This window comes from Babylonia areolata, chromosome 3 (assembly GCF_041734735.1).
Source record: "Babylonia areolata isolate BAREFJ2019XMU chromosome 3, ASM4173473v1, whole genome shotgun sequence".
Classification (NCBI taxonomy): Eukaryota; Metazoa; Mollusca; class Gastropoda; order Neogastropoda; family Buccinidae; genus Babylonia; species Babylonia areolata.
The window spans coordinates 31,788,964-31,816,942 of record NC_134878.1 but is presented as its reverse complement, the minus strand read 5'-3'; the positions used below and the strand labels follow the sequence as shown (position 1 = coordinate 31,816,942).

Sequence of the window (27,979 nt, the reverse complement as noted above, 5' to 3'; positions counted from 1 at the left end):
GCATTTGTGTCATACACTTTCCCACTCTGATGGCTTTCCAGTCACAAACAGAAACACAAACCAACAAGATATATCCCTAAATTTCAATCACATCCAGAAAACTGGTCAATCAACGAAAGTTTAGTCTTTCAATTGTTTGCGCTTTCGGAGGATCAGCTGAAACATGGAACAATAAATAGCACCCTTGACTGTTGCACACTCTGTCACACTCCATGTCCGTCTGTGATCTCATTCTTTGTGTTGAAATTGACAGCAAATGAAACTATCATCTAAAACGGCTCACCGGCCTTTGCACGCACATGCACACACATTTCAGAACCTTGATACACTTTGACCAATCACAGACTGCTGTAGCCCAGAGCCGTCTCCAGTTCTCTCATCAGACGAAGACACAGCTCCTCTTTGAAGGGCAGCGTGACACATTGCACTGCCACTGGCAGACCCACACTCTGCTCTGTGTCACAACTCTGTGTAGAAAAAAAGGGGGGGAAAAATTACACATGTGAAATCTCTGAAACATGGACCAAAATGTACGACAGATAAACATGCACACACTCATTCCAATGACCAAAACAATACATACTTTGATCAGCTCAGTACCCTCAAGGATCATGTATTGTATTGTTCTGGACTTTATTGTAATTGCATTGTATTGTATTGTAGTATGGTATAGTATAGTGTAGTATAGTATAATATAGTATAGTATAGTATTGTATTGTATTGTAATTTGTACTGTATTTCACTGCAGTGTACTTCTATTTGTCACAACAAATTTCTCTGTGTGAAATTTGGGCTGCTCTCCCAAGGGAGAGCATGTCACTACAGTGGAGAGCCATCTTTTTTTTGTTTTTTTTTGTTTTTTTGTTTTTTTGAATGACATGTACCAGTATACTATGGGTTCTCAGGGTGACTTCAGTTTCCATTTCCCACCCACTTAAATGCCTGTGGCAAGTTTGTGTCTTTTCAGAGACATGGCTTTCACAGCACTGAGCAAGTTTCCTGACCAATGCAGCAGAAATTAGGCCTGAAAGGAGGAAGGAAATGTACGCAGTTTTGTAGACAATAAAAAATTGACCGTTTACAACCTGACCAAAGTTTATTGCACTGACCATCATGGCAATCTGAAAACGACAGCGGGTAAAGAATGCAAAGTATAATAATAATAATAATGGTATTTATATAGCACTGAATCTTGTGCAGAGACAAATCAAAGCGCTTTCGCACCAGTCATTCACATGCATGCATAACTCTAAAACTGTAGAAACTAAAGACAAGGAAGGGCAGGCAAGGGAGGCTATTTTGGGAAGAGGTGGGTTTTAAGGCCAGACTTGAAAGAGCCGAGTGTGGAGACTCCAATCGCAAGGTCCTGAGACAGAGAAAGAACGGCGTCCAACAGCAGAGTGTTTGAATCTGGGTATGCGTAAACAGTGTGGATCCAAAACCGATCGTAGTGAGCGAGATGGAGTGCAGAGGTGAAGGCAGACGCAGAGATAGGAAGGGGCAGTTTTGTGAATACATCTATAACATAGAGTGCTGATCTTGTACTTTATTCGGTGTGAGACAGGGAGCCAGTGAAGATGTTGCAAAAGAGGAGTGATGTGCTCAGATCTTTTCTTTCTGAGGACGAGTCGGGCAGCAGAGTTTTGTATGCGCTGAAGGGACTGAATGGATGAAGCAGGCAAACCAGACAATAGAGAGTTACAGTAGTCAAGGCGAGAGAGAATGAGAGAAACAACAAGTCCAGATGTTGCGTATGGCATGGAAGGAAGGTAAGTCAGCTAGGTATCATATGAAGAGGCACAACAGCAAGACAAGGGGGTTTGGGGGTTCTGACATGTCCATTATCTGTGCTCTCCCAATGCCCCTTCGCTTCTATTGAATGTAAATGCAGGCAGTGACCTAATATGCATGTTAAACTTCCTGGAATCCATGTCAGTATTTGGTAGGTTTAAGGTTTGTGGTAAGACTGAAAAACAACAACAACAACAAAAACAACTAAATCCCTTTTGTGTCCATACATGCATTGACCAAATATGCATGTTAAACATCCCAGAAACCATGTCAGTATTTGGAACATCTAAGGATAGTGCTAAGCCTGAAAAAAATACCCCCCCCAAAAAAAAACCACACACAGACACAAAACAAAAACAACAACAAAACAAAACAAACAAAAAAACACTCCCTATTGTGTACATACATGCACTGACAAAATATACTAATTAATCATCCTGAAATCCATGCCAGTATCTGGCAGATATACGATTGGAAACAAGCCTGAAAATGAAAAAAAAACCCAAAAAAACCCACCAAAACCCCCCAAAACTAAGCTGTTAACTCCCCTACTGTCCATCCTCACACTCACTGACACAAAACCACCTAACTTTCCACCCTTCCAAACCACACGTACAGTCGGTGGTGACCCACTGACATGTCCCCTTTCTGTTCAAACTCAAACAATCTCTACCTTCCAAAAACCTGACATGTGCAAGCACTCAGCCAGACATTATCACAGATCACAAAAATGGTCTGTCATCATGTAAACGCACAATGAATTGGTATGGATGGTCTTTACTAGTCTTTGTTTCCTTACTACTTTCTGTTCTTCAGTCTGTTACTTTACTGGTTTCTGAACTTAAGTCTATTACTTACTGGTTTCTGTTCTTAAGTCTGTTACTTTACTGGTTTCTGTACTTAAGTCTATTGCTTACTGGTTTCTGTTCTTCAGTCTATTACTTACTGGTTTCTGTTTTTAAGTCTGTTACTTTACTGGTTTCTGTACTTAAGTCTATTGCTTACTGGTTTCTGTTCTTCAGTCTATTGCTTACTGGTTTCTGTTCTTCAGTCTGTTACTTTACTGGTTTCTGTTCTTCAGTCTATTACTTACTGGTTTCTGTACTTAAGTCTGTTACTTTACTGGTTTCTGTACTTAAGTCTGTTACTTTACTGGTTTCTGTACTTAAGTCTGTTGCTTACTGGTTTCTGTTCTTCAGTCTATTACTTACTGGTTTCTGTTTTTAAGTCTGTTACTTTACTGGTTTCTGTACTTAAGTCTATTACTTACTGGTTTCTGTACTTAAGTCTGTTACTTTACTGGTTTCTGTACTTAAGTCTGTTACTTTACTGGTTTCTGTACTTAAGTCTGTTACTTTACTGGTTTCTGTTCTTCAGTCTATTGCTTACTGGTTTCTGTTCTTCAGTCTATTACTTACTGGTTTCTGTTCTTAAGTCTGTTACTTTACTGGTTTCTGTACTTAAGTCTATTGCTTACTGGTTTCTGTTCTTCTGTCAATTACTTACTGGTTTCTGTTCTTCAGTCTATTACTTAAGTCTATTACTTACTGGTTTCTGTTCTTGTCTATTACTGTTTGTTTTTTTCCCCATCCAGTGAAGAGAGCCAGAGTAGAGCACTCTTACACGCACATACAAAAATGAAAGGAAAAAAACAACAACAAAAAAATGAAGAAAAAAGAACACATGTGCTCCATGGACTTGAATGTGACGGAGGCCACACACAAACACTGACACACACACACACACACACACACACAAACATTTACGTTTTTCAGGAATGTCTCCAGCCTGGTTTTAGCCTGATAGAGCTTGGGGTTGTTGACATCAGCCACATCCTGAGGCGTCACCTTGGTAACAGGTAATGCTCCCGCCGGGAAGTTCACCAGATTATACAGGCAGCTCCCTGAGCCTGCCGCTGTCAATGACAATAATAATAATAATAATAATAGTAAACATATTAATAACAATATTAATAATGATGATAATTATAGATAGTACTTGCATGGTGCAAACTCTCCATGTACTGGGCTCTAAGCACCTTTCATGAAACAACACACATACAATAGTGCATAATATCCTGAGCCTGCCACTGTCAATGATAATAATAATAACAAGAGAGGCAAGGCCTTCAAGACTCACTTGTGATAAATTAAGTCCCCTAGCATTAATTACAGAGTAATTTCCCTTTTTTACTATCTGCACCAAAACGTTTGCAAAATAAATAAAAATTCCATGCTTAGTAAAAGAAGTTCCTGTTTGAACAAAAAATGATAATAATGACTCCTCTTGTTGTTGTGTCAGAATAAGAGGTCAAAGTGCCAAGTTTAGAGAATACAAAAAATATAAATATAACAGTAAATGCAGTTTGCATATAATTAGGCTTCTTTTTTAAATTTTTTTTGTGCCCTGGTGCAATATTGTTTTAAACAAGATGACTGGAAAGAACTGAACTTTTCCTATTTTTATGCCAAAGTATTTGCAGAGAAAATGTCAATGTTAAAGTTTACCACGGACACACAGACACACGGACACACACACACACAGACAACCAAACACCGGGTTAAAACATAGACTCACTTTGTTTACACAAGTGAGTCAATAAAAGGAAATTTTCTTCCTAAAATTACGTTTAAGTAACATACTTACCATGACCCACTAGAGCAGACTCCGGCAGGGGTCTGATTCCTGTCCTGTGCAAACTACTACCCGCCTATGCGGAGAAAACGAAAGTAGCTACGGCCCATAACCTCCCGAAGTAGGTTACCTCCCCTGTGCATCCCTGACTAGCGCCCTCTTTTTCCGGCAGCCATCTTGACTCCTGCTCCTGTGCTCTTCATACGGCTACGTTTTTTTTTCTTCATATTTTCTGTCTGTCTATCGATTCTTTGGCGCTCTCGTTTTATGATAATTATAGATAGTACTTGCATGGTGCAAACTCCCAATGTACTGGGCTCTTAAGCGCCTTTCTAAAACAACACATATACAACAGTGCATAATATCCTGAGCCTGCCACTGTCAATAGCATTACATCAGTAAAATTATACCCTGAGTCTGCTGATCTTGATAATATTACAACAATAACATGATAATCATAACAAAGGTTTTGACAATGACTAATGATGATGATATGATGACAATAAGAAAGAACGAGTGAAAAACTGAAGAAAAATCACAGAAAATAGTAAACAACAACAACAACAAAACTGACATGGAAATCAACACCACAGTGACTATAAAACATGACTAAAGTTATTCTGGTGGGATGTTGGAAAGGCCATATATTCATGTGATTCTATTTGTCAAACTGTTTATCTATATACGTTAAGTAATTCAACCAGCTCATAGCACATTATTTTCAGTATTAATCAAAAACAAAAGAATATGTTTTAAGTGCACTCAAAAGAAAACAAAATAGGATAATAGTTTGTCTTTTTTTTATCTGTGCATACAGGCTCAAAAACAAACACACATGCATTTGGGAACGAAGGTATACTCTCAGAAGAACAAATACATACACATTGACACACACAAAACAAAAAACAAACGCTGAGACAAACAAAAACACAACAGGTGGACATATATTAAATGACACATTTGCACACACACACACACACACAATGGACTGAAAACATTTGAGAATGGACAGGAGAACCATTTGCAGAGACCCAGGCTTTGACAAGCAACCTGACGGGCGCAATAGCCGAGTGGTTAAAGCATTGGACTGTCAATCTGAGGGTCCCGGGTTCGAATCATGGTGACGGCGCCTGCTGGGTAAAGGGTGGAGATTTTTACGATCTCCCAGGTCAACATATGTGCAGACCTGCTAGTGCCTGAACCCCCTTCGTGTGTATATGCAAGCAGAAGATCAAATACGCATGTTAAAGATCCTGTAATCCATGTCAGCGTTCGGTGGGTTATGGAAACAAGAACGTACCCAGCATGCACCCCCCCGAAAACGGAGTATGGCTGCCTACATGGCGTGGTAAAAACGGTCATACACGTAAAAGCCCACTCGTGTGCATACGAGTGAATGCAGAAGATGAAGAAGAAGACAAGCAACCAACAGACATGGAGGAATCTGGTGAACAGTTATTCTGTGCGGTGTGCCCATTGACTCTTCACAGAGTCGTGAGAGAAGAAAAAGAAGACATACAGAACAGAACAGAACAGAACAGAACTGAATATTTCTTTATCTACAAGTGAATTGGGGTCAAAAGGATCACTGGGGGGACAATACATAAAGGGTATAAACATGAATCAGAAATCATATACAAACACAAATATAATAGAATTTTTACTGGGAAGGAAAATCATACACATTCACAAATACACAGACATCAAAACTCACTGGTGAGAAAGCCGACGTGAGCAGTTTTGGGGGCCGGACAGGGGAACACTGGACATATGACTGCATCCAGCTCCAGTCTCTTCCACTCCTTCACAAACCTTCTCCTGTAGTTCTGTCAATGCACAGCACGTACACGCTATGATAATCATGTTCGACTATGACCATCAGAACAGCAGAGGAGGCACCTGCTGTCCCGACTACCTGGGCTAGAATTTGATTGTTGTTGTGGAGAGTGTCTTGCCCAAGTTACACCCCCAAACTATCGGCCAAGAGGGCTTTAAGACTGTCCGTGCTGGGATGGTCCCCAAAGGCCAACCAGCCCCTTTGGCTGCAGCTGAGAACCAGTGCAATGTTGCCTCTTACTCTGAGTCATAGTCCTTCACAAAAGACTAAGCGGTAAATAAATCCCCAAAGCAGTGGAGAAACCACTGATCATACAGCTTTACTTTGCTGCTGGCCCAACTCTCAGCTTATGTCAATCTTGGATGTAAGCCAAGCGTTGAGCAGAATATACAAACTGTCAGTAACAACGACAGCATTCAAGTCTTTCATTTCCTGGTTCATTTGGACAGCACACCATCACAAGAACTGGTTTGATGTTTAGGGTTTACGCATACAGTTAATAAAACACATCCACATGACACTTCAGAGAAGATATAACTGGCCACCAATCAAAGAAATTGTCCAGACAGATGAGATCAATTAACACTGAAACAAAATGAAACCACCATAAAACAGTTTGTGAGCTGACATAACCTGTCACTCATTGTTCCACAACTGACACACACACATACACAAACACCATTGGCACCTATACAGAGATAATTAAGCAGCTACACACACATGGATGCACATGCACACACACACACACACTGGCACACACATTCACACTCACCAATATTTCTGCAGCCTGTTGGAACCACGAAAATGCACTCCTGAGGAAAAGAACAATCCAAAACTGAATTTCAGCAGGAAGAAGAAAAGAGCTGACTTTATAACAACAGCGATAAAAAAAAAGGGACCAAAAATGTGTTGATACAAACAAAGAATTCCACCCACTCATCCCCTACCCAGCAGCCTTAAAAAAAAAAAGAAGACCTGGCACAATTCACTGATCACAATCATGATTATGACAAAAAACTAAAGTTTATAAACACCTTTTTGGTGGTAGATGAACCCTCTTTAATGTGTGGGATACGACGTTTCGAACCATAGGCCCGTTGTCAAGTGATGAGAAGAGGACAGTGTGAATAGGAGAGCCTATGTGAGAAAAGGGTGATGACATCTCACTACTTTCTGTTTTGATTCATCTACCACCAAAAAGGTTTTTTTTTTATAAACTTTAATTTTTTGTCTTTGAAGAATCCTGCAGTCATTTTTGTCTTCTTCTTCCATGATTATGACAGTTTGAAATAATCCATGCAAACTGAGGCTTGTGTGATCTGTAAGATATCATAGAAATAAAATTCTCGTTAACAGTCATTAGTTCTATTTAAAATCACCAGTTCTATTCAAAGAAAATTTTTTTTTTAGAACGTTGGTGGCAGAATGCAAAAATATAAATGTCTTATCCACAAGACTACTTTTTGAGCGAATGTGTATATGGTAGAGTGAAAATTTAAAAAAATATTTTTTACATAAAGTGAAAAGATTTTCACATCCACAACAAATATACATATGTGTGTGTGTGTGTGTGTGTGACCCCAACTGTTGTGCGTGCGTGCATGCGTGTGTGTGTGTGTGTGTGTGTGTGTGTGTGTGTGTGTGTGTGTGTGTGTGTGTGTGTGTGTGTGTGTGTGTGCGAGTGTGTGACCCCAACTGTCTTAAATCTTTGAAAGAAATTGAATGTGACAGTATGCTTTCTGTCTTGTTGCTGGAGATGTCAGTGACTGCAGGTTAACTGAGCGGGTGAAAGCAGAGACAGACAGACAGACAGACCCCAAGACAAGAGATGAGCAGCTGCACATGCAGACAAACAGTTCCAGAATGACTCACCCTTCTTTCTTCATATGTAGCATAGCTCTGCTGAGAACTGGCTCCTGTGAGAAATGGAGGGTGGGGAGTGGGTGGAAGAAGAGGATGGATTATATTCAATAGTGTGCAGTGTAACAGGCATTTTGAATACCACAATTCAAGAACTGGGTATAAGATTACTTTCAATGTTGTATATGACTAGCAGACAATGTGAAGGAAACTGTTCAAGTATTAAACAGTACCACCACCACCGCCACCACCAACAACAACAACAAGAAGCCTGTCTTGATCGCAGAAAGGCATTTTGAATTCGATCTTTCGGCAATAATCAAGCCAGTTACTTTCCTCTGCACATCTACCCAGTTGCCCACATCTCACCATTTATTTCCCCCCTTCCCCCTACCTCTCTCCTCAACAATAACATACAGATGTAAAAGATCGATACTCAAAACAAAATGCCTACAATCACCTATATGTGTGACGGGGCATCAAACAAAATTCCTCCTCCCTCCTCTTTCCTCTGCACACTATTTATAGGCAAAAATCCCAACCGCTACCTTATATATGTATCTGTATATATATTATATAAAAAAAAAAAAAAAAAAAAAAAAAAAAATATATATATATATAAAGAGAGAGAGAGAAAGAGAGAGAGAGAGAGAGAGAGAGAGACACGCACACACACAAACACACACACAAATGTGCACACATATACACTTTTGAATGAACCTTCCAAAGCGTCCAACCTTAATCTGTACGATTTTTGCCAGAAGAGAGATCAGCCATCGAGGGAGGCTGCTCAAAGACGCAATTCTTATTCCAACATCCTTGTAGTCATCCTTCCTGTCATCACATAAAAACACACACACACATAAAACCCCTTATTACACACACACACACATAAAGCCCCTTATAACACCCACATAAAAACCCTAATGGCACACATAAAAAACTTTACCAAACCCACATAAAACCCCTTATTACACACACACACACACACACATATAAATACCCTTATCACACCCACATAAAACCCCTCATTACACACAAAACCCCTTATCACATACACACACACAAAAAAACCCTATCACATGCATAAAACCACTTATCACACACACAAAACTGCCCATTACACACACACATAAAAACCCTTATCCGACACACATAAAACCCCTAAAATGTCTATCTCGTAATATCTTAACTTCAAACTCTACATAGTAAATTTGTACTCTTTTTTTTTGTGTTTCTTAATTTTTTTCATTTTGCTTTGTTTCAGAAATGAACTAGTGATATTGTATTACGTTTTGAATACTTTTTTTTTTGTTTTGTTTTTTTGTCACAACAAATTTCTTTGTGCACAATTTGGGCTGCTCTCCTCAGGGTGAGCGCATTACTGTGGTGCAGTGCAACCCATGAAAGTGATGATCTTTTTTCTCTGAGGCGGGGGAAATGCATACAGGATAGTAGGGTTTGGGTCATACCTATTTCTTGCAAGACAAAAAAAAAAAAGACAAAAAAAAAAAAAAAGAAAGACAAGATATGATAGGAGTGCAACAGCAGAGTGTTCAGCAGCACTGTGTCCAAGTATGAAACACAACTGTATCATGGTATTTTTTCCTGCTGTGAAAGAGGGTTTTGTTGTTTTTGTTTTTTTTCTCGTTTTGTTATGTGTACCACTAAGTTCCGAGACTATGACATTAATGAAGACGACCACTGACCCGATACTGGATATTAGGAACATTCACCAACGGCAACCAATATGGTATCAGAAAGATAGAAAAATAGGAAAACATAAATACATGAACAAACACATCCTCTCTTGTCTCTGTCTCACACATACACTTAGTCTGACATACACATACTCACTCACACGCACACTAACACACACACACACACATACACATTCTCTTTAATACAGACATACTCAAAAACACACTCTCACACATTCTAATATCACTTAAAGTGGAAAGGTGTAAAACTGAAGACCACACACACACAACACACACACACAAACAAGACAACAGCTTCTAATTCAACATACACTGCAGTTCCTAAAGTGCGTCCTTGATCAGCACCGATCATTGTGCCTACATACAGATCACCGTACACCTCAGCATAGTCAGGGGGGTGGAACTCTACAACCTGCACACACACACACACACACACACACACACTCACATTACTACATGAAAACTGAGACAGCAAAAAAATCATCACAGAAAAACAGTTCAGTTCAGTTCAATTCAATTGCTAAGAGGAGACATCACTGCATTCAGACAAATCCTTATACGCTACACCACATCTCCTAAGCAGATGCCTGACCAGCAGCATAACCCAGCATGCTTTTTATGGAAAAACAAGAGGGAAGAAAGGAAGATTTTTTTTTTTCTGGGGAAAATAAATAGACTGCTGCAAAATGAGGACAGACAGAAAATACGAAAAAAAAACTTAGCTGTATGAAGAGTACAGGAACAGGAGTCATAATGGCTGCCGGAAAAAAGAGGGCGCTAGTCAGGGGGGCAAAGGGGAGGTTACCTACTTCCAGGAGGTTATCGGCCATAGCTACTTTCGTCTTCTCCGCATAGGCGGATAGTAGTTTGCACAGGACAGGAATGTCAGACCCCTGCCGGAGTCTGTACTAGTGGGCCACGGTTAAGTATGCGTAATTAAATGAGGAAGTTAGTAACTAAGCATGTGGCAATGGGGAAGGGTTTCTGATGGGCCATCTCCTTCTGTCTGCTGATGTGTTGAAATGTATTGTGGTGTAGTTTGCCACTTTTTGTCACAACAGAGGTGAAATTCACACTTTTCTCATCGGGGAGAGCATGTTGCCACAATGCAGTGTCACCCACATACACTTTTTCTTTTTTCTGATCGCAAGTGTATTTGTTTTACTACCAAAGTGGGTTTTTCAACAGAACTTTGCCAGGGACCAGACTTTTTGTTGTCGTGGGTTCTTTTACATGCGCAAAGTGTACGCTGCACATGGGACCTCGTTTTTATCGTCTTATCCACAAGACTACACTTTAAGCGGATGCGTATAGGCAGGATAACTAACAGCAGAATACTACTGTACTTTTCTGAGTCATGGAACAAAAAAAATGGAAAAAGCGTAATCATTAAATGGTGTTTTTTCAGCGATGCAGATTCTGTAAAAAGGGGGCAGTTGGGGGATGTCTTGTCTGCTGCCTGAGGCACAGCTGTGTTGATACATCCTTGCTGTGTACTGCATGTCCTGGTATTCACAAAATTCTTCTTGTATTAGAGCAGTACAGCACTTTCAGAATCAGCAGAGTGTGGAAAAGAAAGTCACCGTCTTACTAGAACCGTTTCATGGCAAGCACAAACACATCATGCACAAGACACTGACAAACACTTGGAAACATATTTATCAAATCAGAGTAATGTGAATTCTTATGTGGTTAACACATACTATAAAAAAAACCCTGAAGAAACTGAAGAGCTTCTTATCTAAATTTCAGTTTATTTAATCTATTACATTCACAAAAAAATGCTACACAGAAACTCTTCCCAGCATTCAAACTTTTTCCCCCAGGAAAACATAGTTTCTCAAGTATAAACAAGCTTGCTATCTGTTTTATGTATACTGTTTATAAGTCTTTGCAAAAAAAGATTTTAAAAAAGTTAAAGAGAGAAAAAAGAAAAGAAAAAAAAGAATGGTCCACTGACCGTATGTCCCAGCGCTTCAAGGGCCGCTTTGGCCTCTCTGACCGCCCGACACACCACAGGGACAGGGTGAAGGTTTCCGTCCCACGTGTAGTAGCCAATCCTCAGCTTGTGGCTACTGGTCAGCAGCTGGAACAGTGGTACTCTGCATGCACAGTAATGTGGTGAGCATGTCGGCTTTGGCACTGCGTTTTGTTAGCGTTTATGTAGGGTGCACGTCAATATCGTGTGCGCGCGCGCGTGTGTGTGTGTGTGTGTGTGTTTTGTATGTGCATGTTGGCGATGACTTTAGGATCAAAGATACATGTATGTGCATGAGCATGTGTATGTGTGCTTGTTTATTGGCAAATGTGTGTGTGTGTGTGTGTGTGTGTGTGTGTGTGTGTGTGTGTGTGTGTGTGTGTGTGTGTGTGTGTGTGTGTGTGTGTGTGTGTGTATGAAAGAGTGAGAGAGAGGGAGGCAAAGACAGAGGCAGAGAGAGAGAGAGAGAGAGAGAGAGAGAGAGAGAGAGAGAGGGAGGGAAGTTCTCCTATAAGAGACTCTATGAGAGAAAGAAATAACACGCTTATGTGCACATCTGTGTCTTGTCTCTGAAGGAAGAAATAACTTTACTAATTGTTGCATGATTCAGAATTATGATTCAAAACCTGGATTAAGAAGAGACACTCATTTTGCACACACTTATTTTTTTTGGTCCCTTTGAAAACACCTGGTACCAACTGCTGCAGAAAATTGAAACATAATAAAAATAATTGATTGTTTTGACAAAAAAAATGAGATTAAGATATTTATGAAACAGAATCACTGAAAGGATTCTGAACATGTAAATGATTTAACTCTGTAGTGAAATTCTAATTCATTTGATTTTTCAAGAAAACCAGTAACTTCCATCATTGCAATTGGCTGATACTGACGGCATACTATGTTCTAAAAACACACATGCACACAGTTGAGAGAGAGCACACATAACTTACCCTATTATAGACACACATGTGCACATGTAAATCCACACCCACAAAGATGTGCACACAAATATGCCTACCAACAAACACACAGGCAAACAAACATATGTATACACATACATAAGTAGTACCTTAAAAGCCATTTACCAACCCTCCAGCAACTCCTCTCTCTCCTTGTCCCTCCCTCCACACATACACACACACACACACACACCAGTTTCTGGAAGGACAGAGGAGACAGAGTACGCACACCCACACACAGACACACACTCAACCACGTACACACACACCCACACACAGACACACACTCAACCACGTACACACACACCCACACACAGACACACACTCAACCACATACACACACCCACACACAGACACACACTCAACCACATACACACACCCACACACAGATACACACTCAACCACATACACACACCCACACACAGACACACACTCAACCACATACACACACCCACACACAGACACACACTCAACCACATACACACACCCACACACAGACACACACTCAACCACATACACACACCCACACACAGACACACACTCAACCACATACACACACCCACACACAGACACACACTCAACCACATACACACACCCACACACAGACACACACTCAACCACATACACACACCCACACACAGACACACACTCAACCACATACACACACCCACACACAGACACACATACACACACCCACACACTCAACCACGTACACACACCCACACACTCAACCACATACACACACCCACACACAGACACACACTCAACCACGTACACACACCCACACACAGACACACACTCAACCACGTACACCCACCCACACACAGACACACACTCAACCACGTACACACACCCACACACAGACACACACTCGACCATGTACACACACCCACACACAGACACACACTCAACCACGTACACACACCCACACACTCAACCACATACACACACCCACACACAGACACACACTCAACCACATACACACACCCACACACAGACACACACTCAACCACACACACACACCCACGTACAGACATCCACCCATCCTGCGCCCACAGACACGTTTCTGGAAGGGCAGAGGTGGCAGAGCACACACACACACACACACACACCTGTTCCAGGAATGGCAGAACACACAGTCATACACACAGACATACGCACAGACACACCCACCTACAGACATCCACCCACCCATCCATCCACAGACACACCTACCTGTTCCTGGAAGGGCAGAGCACACACACACACACACACACACACGGAGACACACAGACATACCTACCTGTTCCTGGAAGGGCAGAGCACAGACACACACACAGACACACACACAGACACACACACACATGCACACACGCACAGACACACAAAGAGACACAGACACACAAAGAGACACAGACACACCTACCTGTTTCTGGAAGGGCAGAGCACACACAGACACACACAGACAGACACACACATGCACAGACACACATGTACAGACACATACATACACAGACACACACACACACCTGTTCCTGGAAGGGCAGAGGGGGCAGGGCAGGGTCCAGTTCCCACATGTCAGGGGAGGCCATCACTCTGGTCATCACCACCAGACTGTCCACGTCCCGTGCCATGGGGCCCACCACGCCTGAAACTGTCCACCCCCACATCATCACCACCCCCACACCATCACCCCACACCACCATCACCACCCCCACACCATCACCTTCACACCACACCACCACCACACCACACCACCACCACCCCATCACACCACACCACCACCACACCATCACCTTCACACCACACCACCACCACACCATCACACCACACCACCATCACCACACCATCACACCACACCACCATCACCACCCCCACACCATCACCTTCACACCACACCACCATCACCACACCATCACCTTCACACCACACCACCATCACCACCACCACACCATCACCTTCACACCACACCACCATCACCACCCCCACACCATCACCTTCACACCACACCACCATCACCACCACCACACCATCACCTTCACACCACACCACCATCACCACCACCACACCATCACCTTCACACCACACCACCATCACCACCCCCACACCATCACCTTCACACCACACCACCATCACCACCACCACACCATCACCTTCACACCACACCACCATCACCACCACCACACCATCACCTTCACACCACACCACCACCACACCATCACCTTCACACCACACCACCACCACACCATCACCTTCACACTACGGCCATCACCCCAACACCACAACCCCCCTCACCACGCATCATCATCCCCACACCACACATTACACACCCCCACACCACACATTACACACCCCCACACCACACATCATCACCCCCACACCACACATCACACACCCACACCACACATCATCACCCCCACACCACACATCACACACCCAGACCACACATCGTCACCCCCACACCACACATCATCACCCCCACACCACACATCATCACCCCCACACCACACATCATCACCCCCACACCACAAATCACCACACCACACATCACACCCCCACACCACACATCATCACCCCCACACCACACATCACACACCCACACCACACATCATCATCCCCACACCACACATCACACACCCACACCACACATCATCACCCCCACACCACACATCACCACCCCCACACCACACATCACACACTGGTAGAACAGTAGAGCAGAGGGCACACACACACACACACACGCACATGAACACACACACACACACAACTTTTTTTTCTAAGACCAGATGATATGGCCTCTCTAGTTGAATAAAAACAAATAATGCGTATGAACAAGCAACAAAAAAATTAACAGACATACCTATCGTCTTTCCTTTGTTCACAGAGTATGATCCAATTTTGCTGAAAAATGAAATGATTAGTAATTAAAACGCAGACTATGCAAAGCAGAAATATGAACCTTTATTTCATTAACCCTTTGAGCCCTGAGTTCCTGAGCAATTTTAACCCTTCTGCCTGAGCTCCTGAGCCAAAATTGAAAATAATTGGTATTTAATGTGTCACGGCAGATATAAAAAGAGTGCCCTGACCACCGCTTTACCGGTGGTAGAGAAAAATGACATAATGCCTAGCCACCGGTTGAGCGGTGCGTAAACACTTGTGTCGTGTTCTGCTAATGGTTGACTTATATTGAAATCGATCTTTTTTATCCAAAGCACATGCACAAAATACAGTGAAAAGGCGCGGCCATGTTGGTACTACGTTCGCTGATGTCAGAATATTATGGTTTTTCTGATTGGCTCTTCAATATAAGTCAACCAATAGTAAAACACGACACAAGTGTTTACGCACCGCTCAACCGGTGGCTAGGCATTATGTCATTTTTCTCTACCACCGGTAAAGCGGTGGTCAGGGCTCAAAGGGTTAACAAGACAGAACAAACATTTGACAGGGAATTTTATTTTTTTCATTAACAACTAGTCACATTTCAACTCCCACACCACAACATTAATGTTTGCATGTTCACCCAAACCTAATTTCAGGTGTAAACATCATGCCTGAAGATTATGTCCACAATAACTGCATTCATATTTCAATTAAAAAAAGAAAAAAAAGTCACAAAAAGACAAAAAAAAGGCCCACCATGTGCGCAAAAATTTATACACAGATAATATTTTACAAGACTGATTGAATGTGTTCCACTCAAAATGGTTTCAGATAATTAAAAAGAACGGTGAATTGTATGACTGAGGCACAACATTTTCAGCTTGCTCACTTTTTTTTCTCCCCATTCTCAGTCAGCTTTCTCCTCAAAATAAAAACCACTGGTAAAGCAGATGGACCACATTATTTCTACTGCTGCTATTCTGCTTGTTTAAAATTACCTACAGAAAAAGCAAATGTTTTTATCATCAAAGTGAGAGACAAAAAGCATGACCAAACACCAAATCTTAACTAGGCCAGATGCCCTTTAACCCTTTTGACTGAAGCTTGTCAAGGAAGGACTGTCACCTCACTGAGATAACACAGAACTTTCAGGTCAGGGTGTCAGTCACTGTTCTTAATCTCTACTCCCTCCTCTTGTGATTGCACTGCTTTAGTTCAGCAAGATCAATTACATCATCGATATCTACACCAAAAAATAGCAAGTGCACTTCACTTCAAACTCGTACCCCACTGATCTCATTTCAGCAAGGTTCAGGGGTCAGTGGGTTAAATACCGAGTCACAGTTTCAGTTTCTCGAGGAGACAACCCTGTGTTCAGATAAATCCACATGTGCGGACACCACGTGTGCTTGGTAAATGCCGGAGCAGCAGCACAACCCAACACACTGTCAGGCCTTGAGTGCATGCATATATATATATATATATATATATATTTGTGTACAGACTGAATTTCTTCCACAGGATTTTGCCCGAGGACAAACACTTTTGTTGCCATGGGTTCTTTTTCAGTGCACCAAGTGTGTGCTGCATGCAGGACCTTGGTTTGTTGCCCCTTCTGAATTACTAAACACTCACTTCGATTTTCCAGTTGACTTTAGGAGAAAAGGCAAGACTGGGATTCTTCTTCTTCTTCTGCGTTCACTCGTATGCACACGAGTGGGCTTTTACGTGTATGACCGTTTTTACCCCGCCATGTAGGCAGCCATACTCCGTTTTCGGGGGTGTGCATGCTGGGTATGTTCTTGTTTCCATAACCCACCGAACGCTGACATGGATTACAGGATCTTTAACGTGCGTATTTGATCTTCTGCTTGCATATACACACGAAGGGGGTTCAGGCACTAGCAGGTCTGTCTGCACATATGTTGACCTGGGAGTTCGTAAAAATCTCCACCCTTTACCCACCAGGCGCCGTCACCGTGATTCGAACCCGGGACCCTCAGATTGACAGTCCAACGCTTTAACCACACGGCTATTGCGCCCGTCAGACTGGGATTCAAACCCAGGCCCTCATAATCACTGTACTGGCAGAAAAGCATCTTGACAATTCTGTCACCTTCCTGCACAATACAATATAGTAAAAAAAAAAAAAAGAAAAAAAGAAAAAGACAAAAAAAGACAGCATTATGGACCGGTCCAAACAGACTTTCCTCCCTCCTTAGAAACTGAAAGGGAAAGCTGACGGGCGCAATAGCCGAGTGGTTAAAGCGTTGGACTTTCAATCCGAGGGTCCCGGGTTCGAATCACGGTGACGGCGCCTGGTGGGTAAAGGGTGGAGATTTTTACGATCTCCCAGGTCAACATATGTGCAGACCTGCTGGTGCCTGAACCCCCTTCGTGTGTATATGCAAGCAGAAGATCAAATACGCACGTTAAAGATCCTGTAATCCATGTCAGCGTTCGGTGGGTTATGGAAACAAGAACATACCCAGCATGCACACCCCCGAAAACGGAGTATGGCTGCCTACACGGCGGGGTAAAAACGGTCATACACGTAAAAGCCCACTTGTGTGCATACGAGTGAACGCAGAAGAAGAAGAAGAAAGGGAAAGCTGATGGGGAAATTCTCAGCACAACAGGCTGGGAGAGGTGTGGCTTTGTCCTGCTGTTCTGACGGACTGATATGGTTACTTATCCAAAGTATCTAGCCGCCTATCCTCGGTCAGAGCTCTGAGCGCTTTTCAAACATTCTCCCTTACCCCCAGTCCCATTTACCTGAACCTGCCGAGGGTGGGTTTGAGAGCGCAGGCCCCACAAAAGGCGGCAGGGATACGCACGCTGCCTCCAACGTCGGTGCCCAAGCCGATGATGGACGCCCCCCCTCCCAGAATGGCCCCCTCCCCTCCTGATGACCCCCCTGGACAGTGGTCAGTGTTGTGGGGGTTGAGCGTCACGCCGAATATGGGGTTGGAACAGGTGTAGCTGGAAGTGACCACAGAATGAAATGAAAGATGACTGCTGAGTCGACCCCCCAAAAAAAAAAAAAAAAAAAAAAAAAAAAAAAAAGGTTATAAAAAACTTAAAAAACTATAGGTTGTAAACCAAGACTTGCTTTTGGAAAGTGTCCAACGTTTCAGACCAACCATACAGACCAACCAAGGGGTGTTCTTCAGGGAATCTGTACTCACTTCTCTGTCCATCTTTGCTTTCTTTACTGAATAATACTTGTTACTTCTCTCAGTTCCCCCCTTTACCACTGTCATTTCCAATTAACGCAGTGCCTCAAGACATAGTTAGGGTCTGAAACATTGGACACTCTTTATCAGAAATTAGTCTGGTTTTATAACCTACAGTTTACATAAACTTTCTTTTTGATAATGCAATAGTTTTATTTCATTCCCACTGTATCACCTCAAATAAAGAAAGAGCTCAAGCCCCCCTCCCCCAAAAAACAACAACATCAACAATAACCAACCAACCAAACAAAAAAAGCCAACACAACTTTCCCACCATCTCCTTCCCCTGAAAAAAGTTTCCATCAACAGTTTTTCTTTAACAGCAAACACAGAAGAAGAACAAAGAAACACTGCACAAACGATAAGTACTGGACACACAAGCTGCTTATTGATCCTGGCCAAACACATGTTTTGTCAAAACAACTACAGAAATGGGCCATCTTACTGCACAAGAAAAAACATCAGCAACTGCTCTGTAATTAAAGACTAAAAAAAACGAAACAAAAACCCCCCCTAAAAACAAACTGTACAGCAGTTCAGTTACTCAAGGAGGTGTCACTGCATTCCAACAAATCCATATATTTTGTATTGTATTTGTATTTCTTTTCATCACAACAGATTTCTCTGTGTGAAATTTGGGCTGCTCTCCCAAGGGAGAGTGCGTCGCTACACTTCAGCGCCACCCATTTAAAAAAAATTTTTTTTCCTGCGTACAGTTTTATTTGTTTTTCCTATCGAAGTGGATTTTTCTACAGAATACAGTGCACTCAGATTCTCTCACTTCCTAGGCAGATGCGTTACCTCTAGGCCATACACCACATCTACCAAGCAGATGCCTGACCAGCAGCGAAACCCAATGTGCTTAGTCAGGCCTTGAGGAAAACAAAAAGAGAAAAAATAGTGCATAAACAAACAATTTATCTACAAGCGAACACCCACAAGCCACAGAAAAAAGACTCACCTCAGCATTGCCTGTGGGATGTTGGTTCTCACAAAAGGTATCGCTCCGTGTCTTTTAAACACCTGTAATGAAAAGTACAATTTCAAAAACAAAATTAAAAGAATTTTTTAAACGCATAAACACCTGAAACAAACAGACATGAAACAAAACAAAAACCAGAGAATGAATGATGTAAAAGAATTTCATTACAACTGAAACAAACCTCAAATTAATAAAACAAACAAAAACTGAGAAAGACTGATGCAAGAAGTATTTCATTACACCCGAAACAAACCTAACTAAAACAAACAAAAACCTGAGAATGACTGATGTAAGCTGATGTAACAAGTATTTTATGTCTGTTCACAGCTCACATATTGGACGAGGTGATGGGGAGTGTGGAGAGGAGACAGGGTACAAGAAAAAGAAAGTGTTATGATAGCTTTGGAAAGTTCTGTATTACTCTGCATCCACTTACCAAAAGCAACCTACCTTGAAACAACTATCTTGATTGAGACTTTGAGGGAAGGACCATGGTAAGCAAGACACAAAATGCAGACACACACATGTGTACAGATGCAAGAATGCTAATTTATAGTTTTTTGTGCACTCACACACACATGCAAGAATAATTATATTCATTAAAACACAATGATATACAGTTCCACACTTTCACACACACACACACACACACACACACACACCCACACACTCTCATCTAATATCACTCTTAGTGAACAGAGATAAAACTGATGAACAATAATCACACACACACACACACACATATATATATACACACACACAAAGTGCACATGCACACATCAGGAAGGCATCCTTCAGTCTCAGGAAACAATGCGAGTTGTGCTGTGCTGTGCTCTGGATGATAATGCTGGTGCAGCGTTGATTGCGGCTCAACAGGCGCACACACACACACACACACACACAAACACATGCCCAGTGAACACAGGCCTGCACAAAACACACATCATCTTACCTTGACCACCACAGCATCTTCCTCACAAGGAACACCAACGTTGATCTGCATGCCTGCTGTGGTGTCATAACCCTGCCAGACATAAACATCACTTCCTCTTTCCACTTTCGCTTGTATCATATTGGCTGTAATAAACTGCACGTTCAATTGTAATGTGATGCAGAAAAAGAAATGCCATTAGATTTTTTTTTCTTTAATGGGAAACATGTGAATCCCTTCTGAAAGAGATGCCACCATATGAACTCCGTTATATCTGAATTACACTTCTCTCACATAACACATTAAAAAAACACAAAAAAACAAAACAAAACACACTGTCCTACAGTTTGTCAATTTTTATCAGCTACAGATTCTGCTGAATGTGCATTCATTCACATGGGTATAAACACGCCCAATAAAGATGAAAGAATAAGCAAAAACATTAACAACCACAATAACAAATTAACAAACAAATAAAAAAACACTACCTGAGTGATCAGATTCCCAATGGGAACATGAAAAACATAATGAATTTCAATGATAGTATGGTAATTGCCAGCTGGAATGTGCATTTATGGCAAAAGTCCCCCCTGCATGGCCCCCCTCCCCCCCCCCTCCTCGCCCCCACTCCCCCAGCCACCCCCTCTCCTCTGGCTGGCCCCGCTCACCTGCAGTGACAAATTTTCTTTCAGGCTCAGCGGCACTCCATGCAACAGTCGTGTCCTGTCCCCACTTCTGTCACAGCTTGCCGCTTGCTCCTGATGACAGTGAAGACACATGTACTGTGAATGATGTATAATGCTTGGACATAGGGACAGTTGGATGGTGTACCATCAATGATGGATAATGTATGGAGGTACAGACAGTGTACCATCAATGATGGATAATGTATGAAGTACAGACAGTGTACCATCAATGATGGATAATGTATGGAAGTACAGACAGTGTACCATCAATGATGGATAATGTATGGAAGTACAGACAGTGTACCATCAACGATGGATAATGTATGGAAGTACAGTGTACCATCAATGATGGATAATGTATGGAAGTACAGACAGTGTACCATCAATGATGGATAATGTATGAAGTACAGACAGTGTACCATCAATGATGGATAATGTATGGAAGTACAGACAGTGTACCATCAATGATGGATAATGTATGGAAGTACAGACAGTGTACCATCAATGATGGATAATGTATGAAGTACAGACAGTGTACCATCAATGATGGATAATGTATGGAGTACATACAGTGTACCATCAATGATGGATAATGTATGAAGTACAGACAGTGTACCATCAATGATGGATAATGTATGGAAGTACAGACAGTGTACCATCAATGATGGATAATGTATGGAGTACAGACAGTGTACCATTAATGATGGATAATGTATGGAAGTACATACAGTGTACCATCAATGATGGATAATGTATGAAGTACAGACAGTGTACCATCAATGATGGATAATGTATGGAAGTACAGACAGTGTACCATCAATGATGGATAATGTATGAAGTACAGTGTACCATCAATGATGGATAATGTATGGAAGTACAGACAGTGTACCATCAATGATGGATAATGTAGGGAAGTACAGACAGTGTACCGTTAATGATGGATAATGTATGGAAGTACAGACAGTGTACCATCAATGATGGATAATGTATGGAAGTACAGACAGTGTACCATCAATGATGGATAATGTATGGAAGTACACACAGTGTACCGTTAATGATGGATAATGTATGGAAGTACAGACAGTGTACCGTTAATGATGGATAATGTATGGAAGTCCAGACAGTGTACTATCAATGATGGATAATGTATGGAAGTACAGACAGTGCACCATCAATGATGGATAATGTATGGAAGTACAGTGTACCATCAATGATGGATAATGTATGGAGTACAGTGTACCACCATTGATGGATAATGTATGAAGTACAGACAGTGTACCGTTAATGATGGATAATGTATGGAAGTCCAGACAGTGTACCGTTAATGATGGATAATGTATGGAAGTCCAGACAGTGTACTATCAATGATGGATAATGTCTGGACCTATGGACAGTATTGTATTTGTATTTCTCTTTTTTGTCACAACAGATTTCTCTGTGTGAAATCTGGGCTGCTCTCCCAAGGGAGAGTGCGTTGCTACATTGGAAGGTGTACTATCAATGATGGATAATGCCTGGATATATAGACAGTTGGGTGTTGTACTATCAATGAAGGATAATGACTGGACATATGGACAGTTACTATCAATGATGGATAACGCATGGACCATGGACAGTTGGACAATGTACGTATATCAATGATGGATAACGCTTGGACATATGGACAGTTGGATGGTGTGGTGTCAATGATGGATAACGCCTGGACCTATGGATAGTCGGAAGGATGGATGAACAGAAAGACATCTTTCTCTTGTTGTTACTTAAAGTCCAGCCAACCACACAGGGCCATATGAGGACTGGACTGAGGAGCAGAAAACTTGAGCTGGAGACTCACAAGTAAGAGTCAAATGGCACTGACAAAATAGAGGATTTAAGGTTTTTGTCATACTCATTCTGAGACATCAAAAGAACTAATGTTTCTGTTTGATTTATGCAATTCAATGAAAAAAAATTCATCAAAAAACAAAAAAAAAACAACAACATTCATTCCGTTATAATCTCACAGTAGTTCTGATTTTTATCACCTTCACACACAACGTTTGCTCTAAGAATAACTTTTTAGGCATAGATTTGAAACTTTCAGTGCCATTTCTACACACATGGTCAAAACTGTGTCACAGTGCTTCTTAATCCTCATAAATGCTACATCCAAAATCAGCATTAAAAAACAAACAAACACTCACACACAAACAAACAAAAAAACACCACCACAAACATTTCCCCTACAACTGCTTTCCAACTGATATAATGGATCAAACATAGTAAACGGAGTTTGATAAATGAGGAAGTTCTTGATAAAATATTAATAAAAGTCACACGGCCATTCCTCTATCCCAGAAATCAGATCTGATACATTCATAAACCTTTTTTACACAATCAATACGGGATCACCACAGAGTGGCAACCATTTTGATTCTGTTCCTGCTGCAACACTAAAGACTGAAATCAGCCATATTTCAATAATCCAGCCCAATACATCACTGCCGAAATATACATTTTTAACAAGAGACAAAAAGGTAAAAATTTCATTTTTTGCAAAGTAGCCTCTACCTGAAATGGCAACACCACTACCACCACCGACAACAGCAACAAAACCAACATCATTAAAAAGAAAAGAAAAAAAGGTCACTTAAAAAATACAAAGTCAAAGGCCAAATGCAAAGTCAAAGGCCAATCACTTTTACACAACACTGCTACCAAGAGCAACAACATTTTTTCTCTCTCTAAATACTGCACTAAAAATACATAATCAGGGTTCAATATCTTTTTTTTTTTAACAAACCTGTGCTTCTGGAACGCTTTCCACAACACAGTTAATCCTGGCATTCAGCTCCAGGGCCTGCACACCACAAGGCACTTTCTTCATCAACACCAACATTGGTTGCAACCAAGAAAAGATTTTTTACTGCAGTCCAGCACAATGTCAATCTTTCGTGTTATTCCCCCCCCCCCCCCTTTTTTTTTCTAAATTGGAAAAGATATGTGCAGGAAGTGTGTGTGTGTGTGTGTGTGTGTGTGTGTGCGTGTGCATGCACACACATGCGCTCACATATAATTCTAAGTGTGTATATATATTTCTCTATGTGCATGTGCATCTGTGTGCGTGCATGTCCGCACTTGTGTGTATGTGTTTGTGTGTGTGCGTGTGTGTGTGTGTGCACAGGTATATATATATATATATATCTATCTCAAAGTGAGAGCTGTATGATCAATGGTTTCTCCATTTCAGTCATTTACAGCTTAGTCATTTGTGAAGGACTAGGAGGTAAGATTGCACTGGCTCTTAGTGCTGCAGTCTTGAGGGGTAGCTGGCCTTTGGGAACCATCCCAATGCTGACTGTCCTAACCCAGATAGTCGAGACAGCAGTTGCTTCCTCTGCTGTTCTGATGGTCATAGTTGGACATGACTGATTATCATACATACATACATATATATATATATATATATATATATATATATATATATATATATATACATACACACACACATATATAGATATATATAGGTATAGATATAGATTTATATATAAAACTTTTAAACACGTAATTCAGCTGGCAATTTCTTCTACAAGAACTGCTGTATGGTAGAGTGAATGGCGCATTGATAAAAGGTCAACTATGACAAGCTATACAAATGTGTGTGTGTGTGTGTGTGTGTGTGTGTGTGTGTGTGTGTGTGCGCGCGCGCTCCCGCGTGTGTATATCTTAGTCTTCAAGTTAGCAGATGAGCTTGTTGTTTGTGATGGTTTATCACACTTATCAACAATCCTCTCACTTTATGCTGGTAAGCTCTCAGAACATCTTCCACTCTCAGTTCTCCACTCTGAAGTTTTCCTTGAAGACCTGCCAGAGGCAGCGACAAAATGGCATCCCTGTCTGTTGTAGACATGTTTCTCTGAAAGCAAAAGCAAACGTTAAAGTAATGTACTTGTACTGTTTCTTCAGTTTTTCAAAATTATCTCAATCAAATAGCAGAACCACAACAACTGTACTTACAAATATATGAAAAGAAACACACACACACACACACACACACTCAGAAAAGAGAGGAAAAAGGCATACCTGGCTTTGTGACAAAGTAAAGGTTTTGAAGAAGACTTCAGATTCAGTGAACTGTGAAAATTTAACTGAATTATAATTTTAAGATTTGAGTTTGGAAATGCCAGACTGAAACAGGTACAAATGTTATCTTAATAACTGAAATGACCAACAACTGCGACAGTGTTTACTTATCCATCACCTTGGTAAAGTTTTCTGTTAAGATTTTAAAGCCTGCCTCTCTCCATTTCAATTCTGTGTGAATCTTGGTCTCGGTGAATATCATCAGAGAAAATGTAAGATGATGGGCAAAAGCATAAAATGATACTAAGTAAATATATAGTAATAACATACATCTCTCACATTGTTCAGGATTCCAGTTTTTCATTAAACCCTAGTAAAATAATATATTCAAACCCTATCCAGAATTAATTGCTAGATGTGGTAAGTAATGTTGATGAATGACCAAGGGATAAGTAAGAAAAGTTGTTAGAATTGGAAGCAGGAAAAAATCATGTTGCTAATTACATGCAACACCTTGTACTGATGTACATGAAACAGAATAGAAGTACCAGCTGCGTGTCACTACACTGTTTGAGAGCTTTATCAGTCAAGGAGTTAAGTGAACACAACGCATACCTCTTCCAATTCTTGTTCAATCTGTCGCAGACTTTTCCGGCATTGTTCTCGTTTGTTTTCCAGCTTTCTGTTCAGCTTCCTATTGCACCAGTACCTTTGGGCAGCCATTGTGGCCAAAGACACAGTAACTGCTGCACCGATTTTCCACTGCCAGTCCAGTGGACAGACCGAAGAGCTGATCTCCATGCTTGACATGATGGGCAGCATTGTTCACTGAAAACCGAAGTGATGAATTTACTTATTACTATAAACAAAATAATGATAATAAATGATGATCATAATGATGATGGTGACGACAACTTTTGTCAACAACAGTGCACACTAGTATAGTGAACAATGAGAGCACAGTGATTATAATAATCTCACCTGATATTTTCATTTTGAGTTCACTCATCTCAACCTTTTATTTATTTATATTTTTGTCAGTGATATCCCTCTTGTCTCCAATCCTCCTACAGCCTCTTATAAACATAAACGAACTGTACAAACACAAACTACACACCTCACACAAACTACACATCCCACACAAACACAAATGACACATCTTACAAAACTACACACCTCACGCAAACAACACACCTTACACAAGCAAAACACTTTACTGGTAGTGGTACACAAACACAAAATAAACTCACTTACACAGAACAAATAATATACATCACACAAACAACATACCATACACACAACACTACAACAGACCTTACACAAACTACACACCTTACAAACAACACACCTTACACAAACTACACATCTTACACAAACGCAAAATGTTATTGTGCCACACCTTACATAAACAAAACAGTGTTCATCAAAACAAGCAACACATCCACCATTCTGAGACCCTAATGCAGCAGTCCGTCTACAGCTCATGGGGCTTTGAAACTCCCATTCTGAAGGAGAAAAAAAAGAGTTTATTTTAATCACAAACATTGGCATTGATATGTGGTGGCCTCCATCACCAATGACACAATTTCAATGAGAGAATGAGAGAAAAAAAAAAGTGCCCTGCATAGAGGCAGATGTGTGCACCAATATGTGGAGAGAGAGAGAGAGAGAGAGAGAGAGAGAGAGAGAGAGAGAGAGAGAGAGAGAGACAGAGACACAGAGCGAGAGAGAGAGAGAGAGAGAGAGAAAAAAAAAACACTGAACACTGAAATGTTTAATGTCATTAGCTGAAAAGCTCTGGTGACATAGTAGGTACAAATCAGAACAAAATGGTACAAATAGATGAAATGGAACAGAAAGGAAAAAAAAAAAACAAACAAAAACAACAACAACAAAATACAAAAACGAAAAAAAAACCACACACACAAAAAAAAAACCACAGAGAGAGAGAGAGAGAGAGAGCGTGCGAGCTTACAGTTATAACTAGAAAAAAAAGTGGAAAAGAAAAAGAAAAGATGAACTGGTAGGCAATGTGAAGATACGCAAGCGCAACATATACCTTAAGTGCTTGTAGACTCAAACACAAAGTTATTCAAACCATATTTAGAAATCTAACATGAACTTAGCAAACATGAAAACACAAACCTTTTGCTGCCTACACTTGTGATCGATCGTTAGGCCTGTCTCATGTGCACTCGTGATCGACTTCGGGGTCAGGATATCTCCAACTCAACGGTTAAGAAGTCTTGGGAGTCTGCTGTAAACTGCTGCAAGCTTGCAAAACATAAACTGCTGGAGCGAATGGTCTTGTGAGGGCGATGGGAAACTGTAGCCATTCGGAACCAAGGCCAACCTGTTTGTGTTCAAAGTTCAAACTATGGTGTTTTGCAAAGCGAAGTTTCCCCGGTTTTAGAGTGCTCTGTCCTTGTCTCAT

General features: G+C 41.2%; 1 protein-coding gene across 1 annotated transcript; it reads right to left on the bottom strand.

The window, feature by feature from the left end:
* Window positions 1–3: 3 nt before the first annotated feature.
* LOC143279943 (fatty-acid amide hydrolase 1-like) lies at window positions 4–27,937 on the bottom strand. The gene is made up of 18 exons (XM_076584300.1): window positions 27,691–27,937; window positions 26,161–26,373; window positions 25,259–25,378; window positions 24,266–24,322; window positions 21,466–21,555; window positions 20,819–20,890; window positions 19,846–19,907; window positions 18,424–18,630; window positions 15,623–15,663; window positions 14,292–14,416; window positions 11,804–11,929; window positions 10,155–10,255; window positions 8,860–8,956; window positions 8,135–8,178; window positions 7,035–7,074; window positions 6,140–6,251; window positions 3,558–3,706; window positions 4–467 (listed from the first exon to the last, which is right to left on the bottom strand). The coding sequence occupies exons 2-18, from the start codon at window positions 26,365–26,367 to the stop codon at window positions 339–341; spliced, it is 1,779 nt and encodes a 592-aa protein (XP_076440415.1). The 5' UTR covers window positions 26,368–26,373; window positions 27,691–27,937; the 3' UTR covers window positions 4–338.
* Window positions 27,938–27,979: the final 42 nt, after the last annotated feature.

Excerpts from the sequence above, each read along its gene's own strand:
- LOC143279943 (XM_076584300.1), bottom strand. The coding sequence starts at position 26,367 with ATGCTGCCCATCATGTCAAGCATGGAGATCAGCTCTTCGGTCTGTCCA. Across the intron at positions 15,664-18,423 it reads CCCACCCTCGGCAGGTTCAG|CAAAATTGGATCATACTCTG; the intron begins GTAAATGGGACT and ends TTCATTTTTCAG. Across the intron at positions 468-3,557 it reads TGGAGACATTCCTGAAAAAC|AGTTGTGACACAGAGCAGAG; the intron begins GTAAATGTTTGT and ends TTTTCTACACAG.